At 37.3% G+C, this 13,398-nt stretch overlaps 3 protein-coding genes across 4 annotated transcripts; 2 read left to right on the top strand and 1 right to left on the bottom strand.

Moving 5' to 3' along the window:
* Positions 1-13: 13 nt before the first annotated feature.
* sap18 (Sin3A-associated protein) lies at positions 14-1,717 on the top strand. Its single transcript, XM_046845447.1, has 4 exons — positions 14-206; positions 485-594; positions 1,184-1,306; positions 1,397-1,717. Exons 1-4 carry the CDS (start codon positions 135-137, stop codon positions 1,551-1,553), a joined length of 462 nt encoding a protein of 153 aa, XP_046701403.1. The 5' UTR covers positions 14-134; the 3' UTR covers positions 1,554-1,717.
* A 1,987-nt stretch (positions 1,718-3,704) lies between these two features.
* ska3 (spindle and kinetochore associated complex subunit 3) lies at positions 3,705-10,051 on the bottom strand. Its single transcript, XM_046845445.1, has 11 exons — positions 9,893-10,051; positions 9,585-9,729; positions 9,024-9,088; positions 8,763-8,931; positions 7,714-8,170; positions 6,103-6,182; positions 5,250-5,446; positions 4,915-5,097; positions 4,637-4,810; positions 4,243-4,336; positions 3,705-3,835 (listed from the first exon to the last, which is right to left on the bottom strand). The coding sequence occupies exons 2-10, from the start codon at positions 9,694-9,696 to the stop codon at positions 4,271-4,273; spliced, it is 1,503 nt and encodes a 500-aa protein (XP_046701401.1). The 5' UTR covers positions 9,697-9,729; positions 9,893-10,051; the 3' UTR covers positions 3,705-3,835; positions 4,243-4,270.
* Positions 10,052-10,592: 541 nt separating this feature from the next.
* LOC124382930 (cytochrome c oxidase copper chaperone) lies at positions 10,593-13,178 on the top strand. 2 transcript variants are annotated; one of them, XM_046845276.1, is made up of 4 exons: positions 10,593-10,755; positions 11,302-11,424; positions 12,242-12,348; positions 13,027-13,178. In XM_046845276.1, the coding sequence occupies exons 2-3, from the start codon at positions 11,318-11,320 to the stop codon at positions 12,324-12,326; spliced, it is 192 nt and encodes a 63-aa protein (XP_046701232.1). In that variant the 5' UTR covers positions 10,593-10,755; positions 11,302-11,317; the 3' UTR covers positions 12,327-12,348; positions 13,027-13,178. The 2 variants fall into 2 exon arrangements, with proteins under 2 accessions (XP_046701232.1, XP_046701234.1); XM_046845278.1 differs by lacking the exon at positions 10,593-10,755 and adding an exon at positions 10,796-11,132.
* The last annotated feature ends 220 nt before the right edge of the window (positions 13,179-13,398 follow it).

Below are 13,398 nucleotides of genomic sequence, written 5' to 3'. Positions count from 1 at the left end.
TGAATGCTGATTGGTCAGAGCGTTCGACGTCATCACAAAGCGCCCAGGTCTCGACAGTAAGGGGAACGCTTGAACGCCTTTTGCTCCGGTTTTCGTTTTTAATTTGAAAAAAGATTTCAAATCAAAGCATCGCTATGGCGGTAGAATCCAGAGTTACACAAGAGGAAATCAAGAAAGAACCAGAGAAGCCAGTCGACAGAGAAAAGGTACACTAGAAAATGCTTTGTGTTTTAGAATTAGCTTGTTAGCTAGACGTGCTATCGGAGAGTGCCTGTTTGTATGCTAATAGCAAAAAGGGCTAGCACGCACCAAATCACCGCCACCTCGGTACTGTGTATTATAATAATATATATAATATAAAACGAAAATGTATTTCGAGTGTATGTTTTCTTATATTGGCCAATTGCAGAATCGTGTGCACTTATAGCTGCAAGAGCAGAATGTTGGTGTTGTTCGTGCTGATTGGCTGGTTGTTGTGTTGCAGACATGTCCGCTGCTGCTACGAGTTTTCACGACTAATAACGGAAGACACCATCGAATGGACGAGTTTGCCCGAGGAAATGTTCCCTCGAGCGAGCTTCAGATTTACACTTGGTAGGCTCACTGTTGGTCCCTGTCTCAACAAACTCACACATTTTCATAAAGTCTTAAACCTTTTTATATCCACAGTGTTGTTTTTCTGGAGTCCTGAACTGTTAGTGGTAGAAAAAACACTGATAGGCTGGCATAGTATCTACTAAATATTTCACTGTTTTAAAGATCTGTGCTTAAAGCTCTGGTTTACTAATTGGAAATCAGAGGTTCAAGCCTCAGAATTGCCAAACTGCCACTGTAGGGTCCTTAAACAAGTCCCTTAACCCTCTGAGCTCCAGAGGCACTGTATCATTGCTGGGATTTCCAAAGAAAGAATTTCACTGTGATGTAAAGTACATGTGAAAATTATTAATAATATTTTTTTAAGCCTCTTTCTATTATACAACCTATTATCTACAAATATTAGAATTCCTAAAACATTTTCCCTGTACGCCTGATTTAAGCTTAACACATTGCATTACGTTGTTGCAAATTCATTCTATTATAATTTTGAGAAGGCAATTTATCCCCCTAACCCCCAAATTTCATAATAGTTCAGAGCCACTGCACTGTGAGAACTGTAAATGCATGTTATTTTTTCACACGACAGGATGGACGCCACTCTTAAAGAACTAACCAGCTTGGTGAAAGAGGTTTATCCTGAAGCTCGAAAGAAAGGCACACATTTTGCCTTTGCCATTGTATACCCAGATCCAAAACGACAAGTGTACAGGTAAATGAAAGAGTCTGTTATCATCATAAGACATGTATGTATGTGATCAACTTTTGCTTACTCTTCTCTCGTGTATTTGTTTTGTTGTAGAGTCAAGGAGATCGGGAACACGGTGTCTGGTCGGAAGGGGGCTGATGATTCCATGACACTGCAGTCTCAGCGCTTTCAAATTGGTGATTACCTGGACATTGCCATCACACCTCCAAACCGTGCTCCTCCTCTGCAAGGGCGTATGAGACCATACTGATCTTTAGAAGCTGATTATAACTGAAGATAGCATACTTTTTTGTTGCATATTTTCTTTGCCATTTTGTACTTCCTTTTCGTTATCAGATCTGCTCAGAATTTTTAAATGACAGTACCTTCATTTATCATGTTCGTTGTTTGATGGAATAAATTTTTCCTACAAAACTTTTTGCTTGACAAAGTTTGTTTAAATCCCCAACATATACTTAATTGAGTAAAAAAAAGTCCTATTTTGAGATTTTAGACTGTCAGCCTCAGTTTTTTTTTTTTTATAAAAAAAAAAAAAAAAAAAAGTTCTCCAAATGAGTGTTAATCTTATTGCATTAAACCAAGTGTTGCTCCTGAGATTATTTTATAAGTTCTTATGTGGCACAAGATCGTAGAGTTGTTCTGTCACATGTTCAGGAAACTGTTACACTATACAATGGAATTTTTACTCTGTCAAATTCTCCAGCAGCCTGAAATGAATTATTAAGGACATAAGGTGAAGAAAGAAAAATGACATAAAAATTATACATTGTACGTTTACACAAATACAATAGTGCAATGTCAAGAAGAGCGCTCTTTACAATGTGACTAATCATTTATCTGCTGGCCATACACTAGTATTTACATAGAATATTTACCAATCTACACAAATAAACAAATAAAGAATTATGAATTTCCAAGCCATTATCGAAAATTGGTGTGATCTTTTAATAGGATTCCCAAAAATGACATTACAAAAACTGTAGCTTTGTAAAATAAATAACTTGCCAGAGTAGTGAAGGAAAAAGCTTTGAGCCGTGTTTTCAGACACTGCAATGCATCATACACAACATAACACAGAATGGCCCAAGGCCAGTTCATGTCTCTAAAAACATTTTGGACATCATAGGACTATACATAAATGGAATTCAATATCTTAATGCATCAAATGATGAAAAATCTCACCGATTTCATTCACAAAAGCAAAGGAAGAACACACTCGGCTAAGCCTGTGGGTCTCTGACTGTTTATCAAAAATGGAACATGTGTTGAGTCCTGTTCAGACTCAAGCGCTTTACTACATTTAAGGTATTTGTTAGACACAGTTATCCAGAACAAATTACAATGATCTAGTAGATACAACTGAGCAATTGTGGTTTAAGGCCCTGCTCCATGGCCCAATGGTGGCAGATTTGTGGTGCTGAGATTTAAACTCGCAACCTTCAGATAAGAAGTCCAACATTTTAACTATATTATTTTAATAACTTTGCTACTTTGATAGGGGTGAAGAGCATGTACACAGGTGCACATACACAAGCATCATTTATCTGGCCAGAATGCATGGCCTCTCCCTGTGACCAAACACAGTGTGAGCATGACTGACATCTCAAATAAACTTACATTTATGAAGAGAGCCTGAATATTAAACAAGAAGGTAGACCAAGGAGAATATTTTAATGCATAAGTCAAGCTGCAAAAAATATAATTTTGATGTCTCGGTACAGTAAAATTGCCTGGCTGTGTTTCTTAGTCTTATTAGAACATATTAGACTTTAAGAACCCTGCAAAAGAAACTGTTGCAACAGAAATAAAGAATTCACAACAAGCACATTAATAAATGCGTATGGTTTATGTTAATATAAGTGATTCTAAAATATATGTTTATAAAAAAATGTAAGGGGAGCAAAATTGTACACACTTTATTTTCAGCATAATATACACTTACTAAATAACAACATCTACAGGTACTAAGGCAAAAATCTTCATGGACGAAGTGTCACTAAAAAAATGTGAAAATTCTGCATCGTATTGTGTTCATGTGACAAAATGTTGCAAAGCGAACCCATATCTACACCATCAACAAAGAATTATATGTATGCATGTACAGGAATGAGCCTCGTAAAGCATTTGTTGAAAGTCTTTTTATGCTTTGGTTAGGATCTTAAAAATGGCATTTCTTCCGAATCCCTGCACATTCGCCAACCTTTTCAGCTCAATAAGACACAAGATGTATATGGGAGTCTGAGGCCCCACATCCAGCATCTTCCTCAGATCTTCCATATGGAATTCTTCAGCGTTCGGCTCACCATCTACCAGGAAACATATTAAAAATATTTGACAAATTGAATTTGATTTAAACGAACACTTCCTGACGTTGTGAATGTAACGCTGAGTGTCCACTGACCTGTGTGCCGTCTTTCAAGTGCTTGGTTAATTTTGTTGAGTGCTAAGTTGAGACTGGTAAGTGGGATCTGTTTCATGCAAGATGACAGTCCTTGAAACTCTTTTTCAGATACTTGAGCAACACAATGAGTTCTGTAAAGAGGTTAAAGTAGAAGAATAATTGAGTAGGTTCTTAATCTAATTCACATCTCAAAAAAGATAAGCAGACAAGTCAGTAATCAGAAAAGATGAGTAGGTTATCTCCATAGACAGAGACAAAGTGGGGAAGTGCTAGCTCAGTATTTAAGCTGTTGGACTGATTGGTTCTGATCGAAAGGTTGTAATACGTTCAAATCCCAGGTTGTATGAATAAGATAAGAACGTTTGCCAAATGCAATAAATGTATATAAATGTAGGATGGGCATGCCTGTTGAACATCCTTTGTTGTATGTTTTGTATTAGTTTTATCCCCAAATGGTATTGAGGTTGATTTCAATTCACAATCTTCAAAGCAGCCATAAAAGTGCTTATATGTGAATGATACTCATAAACGGTCCTACCTGTTCTCCTTCCCAGGGGCCAGTGTGTTCAAACTAGCCTTTGAGCCTGTGTGTATTGATGTAGTGGTGGTTTTTTATTAGCCTGAGACACAAGCTATGAGAGTAAACAATAATATATATTAGTATACATAAATAATATTTGAATGAATAACAATATATATAATTACATGAATTTCCATGATGTTTAAAATACAAGCTTCTAAAAACCAATGTGTTCATTTGCATCAGCAATATTTTTTGAACTATCTCAAGTTATAGGTGAGGCACAGTTCATCTAGACTCGTCATGTGATTTGTTTCTGAAAGACCCATTCGTGTTGAACCTATTATTACAACAAATGTGGCTGGTCAGAGTGGTCCAAAGTTCAGATACAATTAATCTGGTAATAACTCACTTTAAAGATATCCTGTGTGATGGAGCTCATGTCGGGCATCTCGGGGGTGCGAGGCTCAGCATCAAACTCCATGCGGATGCGTGGTGTGGCCAGACACCAATCCTGAGTGTGTTCGTCAGCTGGCAGCAGAGGACCTGAAGGTTCAGTCACCGCTGACCGATTACTCGCCCCTATCTACAGTCCATAAAGTCACAGACCATTCATGGGGTAAATTGTACAGTCTTTTTGGCCTTAATTGTATTAAGCTAAAGTTCTTAAACAGGTCAGTATCTACATACACATGGTAAAGTGCTGCTAAAGAAGGACTGCAATCTTGGCATTTCGGGGGTGGTTTCTTCCATCTGAGAAAGGCTGCCTGGCATTTGTGGCATCTCAGATGATAAAACGCTGACAGATGGGCCTTCAGCACTGTAAGAGGTGCTGTTCTGTGAGCCTGTGAGACCCTCCCCCTGTTTGGTCTCCTGAAAGTAATCAATGAATTTACTACTATGTGACCATGTATTTAATAAAAATACAATAATAATACAAATTCATTCACTTTACAGTTATTAGTTAACATGGTTTAACATGTTCATCCAGTCAGGCATCAAATCTTCAAAATCATGGCACACACCTTTCTGGCACTGATGAGCTTGCTGATGTAAGGTGTCTCGAACGTGGGAAGTTCAGGTGTTGTGGTGCCAGCACTCGGCTGAGGGGGGGAATCAGGATCACTTACTCCCTTTGGCAGAGAACATGACTGACCCAGTTGTTTATTCATTTTAATCTCCAGAGTAGAGAACACAGGCAACTCTGGGGATTCCATGCTGTCTGTCCAACAAAAACAGGAACAATTAGGGAACAACCATGTAATTGTGTATTCTGCCTAAAGATTAGATTAGATTCAACTTTATTGTCATTACACATGTACAAGTACAAGGCAACGAAATGCAGTTTAGGTCTAACCAGAAGTGCAATAGCAGCAAGTGCAGGATATACAGTGTTAACATGAGTTATATAAATTAGATAAAATGGTATTATAAGAGTAATTTACAGATGTGTATGTACTATGAACATAATATACAGATGGCTATTATTAAAAACTGAAATTTACAGAAGGATTTGCAAAAAAGAGCAAGTGTGCAAATGAGCAAAAACTAACACGTACAGAATGAAGACATTTAAGGTGTCTAGTCTTGATATTTCACAATGAGGGAAAAATAAATAAAAATTTTATAATCAAAATTAATACTGTACTTTCCTTAGCCCAATCTCAAAAATAGTCCAATACACTTTAACACATTGAGGGTAAAGCTCAAAGTTAAGATAAGTTAAGAAGATAAACATGCAGCATAAGAATATTTTTATTCCCACAAAATGCATGTTATAATTGTATATACTTTAACAAGTTAAAAGCAAATTTAGGCAAAAAATTAATAAACTGATTTCATAACAAGTGGAAAACAGAGGAATTAAATGTTTACTACCAGAAAATCTGCTATGAGAGGCACAAGATGGAGCTGTAGGCAGGCTGTGTTCTGGTCTCTGGTCAATCTCTTCGGTTGTGCTTGTAAAGATACAACATGCATACATCAGGGTAGAGCTGAAACGATTCATCGAGTAACTCATGCAATTCGAATACAAAAAAAAAAACCTATCGAGGCAAATTCTATAAATTATTTTGTTTGGTTCATTTAACTACACACGGAGCACTGTGTTTCACACAGACCATTATTACTGACGCACCACACGCTAAACTCTGGAGCGATCTGGACAGGGAACACAGAAGAGCTGCAGAATAAGAAAATGGAGGAACGGGGAAAAAAATTGCGAGGGCGAGAAGAAGTGTCATATGGAAGTCCGTTTCCACCACAATTAAAAAAAAAAAAGTTAAATAAATAAAAAAATTCAATACAATCAATAGAATTGCATAGTATCAAAGTCAGCCTCAGATCCCTGGAGAGAACTGCAGATAGAGAAGACAGATGAAGCAGCCTGGCTTATTCACCAACAGCTTCAAATTTCAGGCCGACAACATGGTTACTGGTGGATGCACAGAAAGTCTGAATTGAGAGGAATGAAGTCAGAATGACAAGAAATAAACTCGGGATTTCGGGGGAAAAAAGTCGGAATTAGGCAAACTTTTGTGGCCGAAACGGGCTTCCATATGAATCAGGCAAAAGAAAACGACAAAGTTTCCAAAGTTTGCGATCATTTCAAAGTAAAACATTGTACAGTGCGTTTCTTTTTTTTTTTTGCCAATTACCGTATTTTCCGGACTATAAGCCGCTACTTTTTTCCCACGCTTTGAACCCCGCGGCTTAAACAACGAAGCAGCTTATTTATTAATTTTTCCTGTTTTTTTTCCGGGTTCACAAACTTCAAGCCAAAAAACTAAGCACCAAAACATTAGACCAATGAAATTGCCAAATGGGTTCAGGTGAACCAATGAAAGGTTAGTCAAAGAAACTTAGAAATGAGCATCAGAAAATAATAAGGACATATTCCTCGGTCTTGCACACATTCAGCAATAGCGGAAAAATGCGGCGGCAGGCAATTCCCAAAATGCCGCTCTGCTCTTAAAGGAGCCACAACATATTTCACCCATTACAACGTGTAACAGACACTGTCTTTCGTTAAAGCCTGTGTAAAGTTCATTAGTTTCAATGTAGACACCTTAGGCTTATAGACAGATGTGGCTTATTTATGTTCAAAATAAATATCTTTGTAAAATTCAGTAGCGGCCTATATTCGGGTGCGCTTAATAGTCCAGAAATTACGGTAAATGGACTACATGGGTATAGTTTTCACAAATATTCTTGTATGCAATTTCAGCAATAAAATGTAATTTTTTGTATTTCTCTTTAATAACAGAAAAAAGTATTTCATATAAGATTGCTCGATTAATCACTTTGATAATAGTTAGAATACTCGTTTACTAATATAATCGAAAGCAAAAGCCCTACATCAGCGTATGTCCATGTTAGTCATATTGTACGTAAAATTTAAAAAAATGCTTTTTTTTTTTTTTACACAATTAAAATTATTTTATAACTGTATATACACACACTGTTTTGGAAGTGATTGATATATTTTACCTGTTCGTCTGCCTGTCTTTGGGTGGTTTCTTGCAGAACAGGTCCATCGTGAAATCATTATTAAAACACATTGTGCTTTCTGTGATGCCAAAGTCTTCCAATCGTGGAGTCAGGGCTTCCTCGTCCATACGCAGAGAGCACTTTGGCGTCTTTGGCTGGGATTCGTGCATTGTCATGATAAATGAGGGTGGAGTGACAGCCAGAGGGGGAACAGGAGGAACATCTTGAGACATTTCTGAATTGCCGAGCACCATCTGCAGGTGAAGCGCTGACAGACCAAAATCTGAGAGCTGTGGAGTGCGCATTGGGTCAACAGCTGGACATGCCATCTTCTCAGGTGTTTCACACTGTGGAGCTTCAACCGACTCATCATCATCTGCTCTCTCCTCAGAAAGCTCTCCCTCAGGCGAATCTTCTACAGAAGATCCTACATTTGCCTCACCTTTGCAATTAGTTTCTAGAAAGAATAATAAAACACATTAAGTATTGTGCAGCTACACAGAGTTGCAATGTTATCGAGCAATGCTATCATATAGCGCTCTTTGCAGGTGCTCTCCATAAGTATTAGCACCCTTCATAGAAATGCAGTCAGATAAAATATAACACTGCATGCATTATTTGTTTAACTCAAAAATACAGGGGTTGCAGTTACACACAAGTCAGATAAACATTGCTGGGATTAAAAATAAATAAAATCTCATCTGAGACAAATTACATTTAATCAGTTGATAAATGTTAATTTCACAAAATATCCAGTCAGAAACAGTCAAAGACTCTGTGATCAGAACCTGAATACCACAGAACAGCTAAAATAATTAAACATTACAATGCCAACAGCTAAATGATGATGTGCTAAAAGTGTTACATTTTTAATACTGGACAGGATAAATAATCTAAAAGTGTGCATAGCAGCAGATTAGTATCTAGAAAGTTTACATATATGGTTGGAGTGTTTATCTGGGAGTAAAGATTATTAATAAATAATAATAATAATTGAGTTAGAATCCTAGCAAGTAGACAGAAAACACTACAATGGGTTAAATGCACACCTGGCTTAAGGGAGGCTTTATGAGGTTTGTAACCGTATTTTTCATAGTGTCTCTGAATTCTTTCTATGTCTTCTGTAGACCGCTGTTTCAGCACCATGCAGGCTTTGATGAAGCTCCTCAGCTCAGTACTTCCGTCCTCCTGAGATGCCACTTGGTTTTGGACTTGTTTCTGCAAGAATTTTGTTTACCTTCAGTCAGTCACAGACCCCTGTTAACACTTTTAACGGGCTAAATTATAATAAAGAAGATTCAGTTACTTACCTTAAGCCCTCGAACTTCGGAATGGAGCTCATGTAGGGCTTGGACAGCGCCACTTTCTGCATCATCTAGACGAGACAGAAAAAAACAAAACAAAAAAAACCATCCCACGGATTCACAAATCTTTAAAAAAAAGACACATCAGGATGCTACATTAAATAACTAATACTCTATAGGACAGGTTCCCAGCAATGGTCCTGTGATACACCCATTTGAACTCAATTAGGGCTGGTTCATTATCTAAATAATTAGAAAATATCTGGGGGGGGAAAAAAAGTTAATGGGGCAGGAAGGTGCTCCATAAACTAACTTCTACATTAACCTTGCCAAAGCATATCTTCATGTAGCTCGCTTTTTGCACAGGGCGCAATACCAGTGATGGACAAAATACAAAAAACAGTGTACTATAGACATCATATATAGGGTTATAATAGGGCTGTTCAGTATGTATTAATTAGATAATGTCTGTCGGAAGCAGGAAAAACCAAAAGTATATACGACAGGAGGGTACTTCAGAACCTGAGGTCTATATAAAGATTTTAAAGGAGAACCAATATAAGTTACCATCTTCCAGGCTCAGGTTTTGGCTCGCGGTGTGTTCCAGGTTGGTCCTTTCCGAGTCGAAGAGCACAACCAGACTCCGCAACTTGGCGAAAAAGCGTGTGGACGTGTCCATGTGGACTATCCTGGCTAACTACACTCAGAGAAGCTGGAGTGGAGAGAAATGCATAGGAGTTAAAACTCTCATCCCAATACAACATCCCAGTCCGCCATTAAGTGTCATTAAGTGGCAAACGGTAGCAAAACAAAACTCATTTGCACGTTATTTAATATATAAGGATAGTCGAAGGTTCATTCATTAAAATCATTACCTTTGTTTAATTAAAACGAACTAAAATTTAGATGGATCGGAGATCATTAAACATGACCTCAAGATATGCAGTAAAACGAATACACCGTTTTCAAATTTGGCGGGTCTTCCGGCGGAAGTCAACATTGAACGCCAATAAAAGTCTCACCAAATAAAATTGACAAAATACAAAGTAAGAACTTATAAGTTAACCCACCCAGCTAAAATATTTCATATGTTTTAAAAAACAAAAAATCAGTCATATAAACCGCACCATGTGTTAAAGAAGCTCCCAGAGACGATGTATTTTGGTACAGTCAGTTAGGAAGTGGTGGCTCAGTGATTAAGAGTTTAGATTTCTGACCAGAAGCTTGTGAGGTCAGATCCCAGAACAACCATACTGTTACTACTGGGCCCCCGAGCAAGGCCCTTACCTCCTATACCTTACTTCTATCTATCTATCTATCGATCTATCTATCGATCGATCGATCGATCGATCGATCGATCGATAAAAAGATAGATAGATCGTTTTTTTTTGTTTTTAAATAAATGTTTTAAAAAAATCAATTCTACCAGTTTTAATAAGACACCAATAAAGGACAGCATTAAACAGAATCCTTGTAATCCATAAACGTCGTAAGACTTTTATTTGGACAAAAGTTTTTACTTCACTCCTAGTTCCTGGGTGTTTGACAGACTCGTGTGTTACGGTGGCATGTATACTAGCGTACTAAACAGTACGCCCAATCCTGTCCTGTTGCACTACATAGGCATGCTCTGTAGTGCGGTAGTGCGCGGTTTAGGACGCAGCGTGGGTCCCGCCCACTAGCGCAGCAGCACGTTGTATAAGGAAGGGAATCATATAGAGCCGCTACTGCTGGTTATGTAAGTGAGACATGCGCTTAATTCTTTGGCCTGATAAATGTTAATATTTGATTAATATTTAAAGGTCTCATTTCATTAAGCTGGAGCTTTAGAAGCGGGAGTCCGTGTAACATGTTTTTAAACAGATGCTAACTAGCTAGCGAGCTATCATTAGCCTAAGTATGATATTAGAGGGTTAGCTAACATAATTATTATAAAGTTGACACTGATTGCTCACTAAAAGCCGAATAACTATCAATACACCTGGTTGCTTACTGTTCGAGGAAGACGGGGAAAGAGCCATTATGCTAATATGATGATACAGAATGTCCGGTAACAGTTGACCTTAGATTCCATTAAAGGTCACGCGCATGCGCACTCCACTGATATTTTAGCCAGTAAGGCCAGTCACGTGTTTGTGTGTGTAACATTTATGAGTGGATGAATGAATTGATTGATTGGTTAATTGTATTAGTGGGCTCATATTGCTGTGAATGTACATAGATTAACAATCAAATAATAAATAAATGCAAATACCTGACTAATATTGGTGTTCTGTTGTTACAGCTGATTCTAAAGGACAATGTCGACCATAGCTGCTGCCAGTGTGGAGCCTACAGCTGCTGAGGAGAAGAAGCCACTGAAGCCATGCTGTGCGTGTCCTGAAACTAAAAAAGCAAGGGATGCCTGGTAAAGAGAGCTGACAAATTATCATCCATATTATATATCTATTAAAACTGTGGTCCTCAAAGCTTTTTTGCACCATGGACCAGTTTCAAGGAAAATGATTTTTCCTGGTCCCAGTCATAACGAAAGTCAATAACATGTCAATCATATTACTACATTACCATATTACTATTCATATATGATCTACTACATACATATGTGCTACAATCATTTGGAACCGATCATTAAATCGGGACAAAATGTCCTGCATTATTTAACATTTTTGAGCTGCTGTTAGTCAGCCTCTGTGGTGATCTGTGGTGAAGTGTTGGCACACATTTATCATGCCTTAACTTGACTGATTTCACAGTAACTGGCAGCTGTTCAGGAGTCTGTGTTTTAGAGAGTTATGGAAAAAGAATTTCTAGCTGATGCAAATGTAGCTGTACATATTTATTCTTATTTACATTTTTGTGGTTTAATGATCGATAGTAATCTAATTTATCCTTGTGATATTTGCTTCATGGGGTGTGTGTCATGGCTTGTCTGTTTCTTGCCACACCAGTTTCAGGCTTAAAAAAATGTGATTGCTGCTTGCGACAGATGATGATTCACTTCACATTGCTGGTTAAATATAAATTAGATGTGTCTTATACAAACACAACTATAGTAAATGAAAGAAAGTATTAGCCACCAGTGTTGAGTGAGTGAGTGCATTCACATTTGACTTTATAGTCAAGCTTTGATCAATTTGCATTTGTTTGATTTTGAGTTTCTAAGTTCTAAGTGGTCAGGTTGATTTATTTTTTTGAATTTTTTTTTTTTCCCCTCCTGCTACCAGTATAATTGAGAAGGGTGAAGAACGCTGCATAGATCTTATCGAGGCTCACAAGGAGTGCATGAGGGCACTGGGCTTCAAGATATAATTGCAAAGGACTGGATTATAAGGTAAGCAACAGTTGAGCCATATGTAACTGATGAAGTCTGATGAAACTTCAAATTTGAATAATCACAGCAAGTTTAGATTAGATTAGATTCAACTTTGTCATTGTGCAGGGTACATGTACAGAGCCAATGAAATGCAGTTGAATTGTGATGCAACTGAACCATAATAAATGAGTACATTTTTTAAATAAATGTATTAAGCCATGCTGCATCTGAATAATGTCAGTTTGTAAACATTTGGGGTAATACTTTAATGTATACTTTAATGGGTCAACTTTGTAGGAGGTCAGAACATTTTGGGAAGGTGGTAGCCTAGTGGTTAAGGCATTGGATCCGGGGATTGGACCCTTGAGCAAGGCCCTTAACCCATGAGCGCTCAGATGTGGGAATGAGGATAAAGTACTCCATGTTGTGCCATAGATGGTCCCAAGCCCGGCTGCAAAAGGAGGAGTGGTGGGCGTTGGGCTAGCAGCCTGACCCTGTAATAAAACTGCTACAATGCACCCCTCATGGTGCATGAGGAATAAAAAAAAAAAAAAGAACATTGTGCTATCCCAGAACAACAACAACAACAATAATAAATTAACCCTGAATCATGTTTCTTTTTTTTTTATGCTCACATTTAATTTCTGTCACAAATTTATGACGACAAAAATCTTAATTTCTATCTTGGCCTTTCAGGATCACCTGTGGTGGAGTGTGTGGACTACTATTTATACTGCTGTGAGAAGAATGTTTTTTGTTCAGTTGTTCTTTGGAATGTGATGTGTTCTTAGTTTTGTGTGAATGTTGCAAAATTTATTTTGAATAAACATCCTATGCAATCCTATCGATTTCAGCCTCTGATTATAGACTTAAAAAAAATCTTAGCAAACATTATTTATTTTATATATATAATAAAATACACACAATATTTTAAATTTTAAACAATATATAATTTATTTTTTCCTATTAAAAATGTTTACAACAAAAAAAATATATATTTCCTTTTCTATTATATAAAATCCAAGATTTTATAGACTCTCAGTCACATATGCAGCTAGTATTATACTA

This window comes from Silurus meridionalis, chromosome 3, assembly GCF_014805685.1.
Source record: "Silurus meridionalis isolate SWU-2019-XX chromosome 3, ASM1480568v1, whole genome shotgun sequence".
Classification (NCBI taxonomy): domain Eukaryota; kingdom Metazoa; phylum Chordata; class Actinopteri; order Siluriformes; family Siluridae; genus Silurus; species Silurus meridionalis.
Note: the sequence above shows the minus strand (reverse complement) of the source record. Positions and strands in the feature narration are given on the sequence as shown.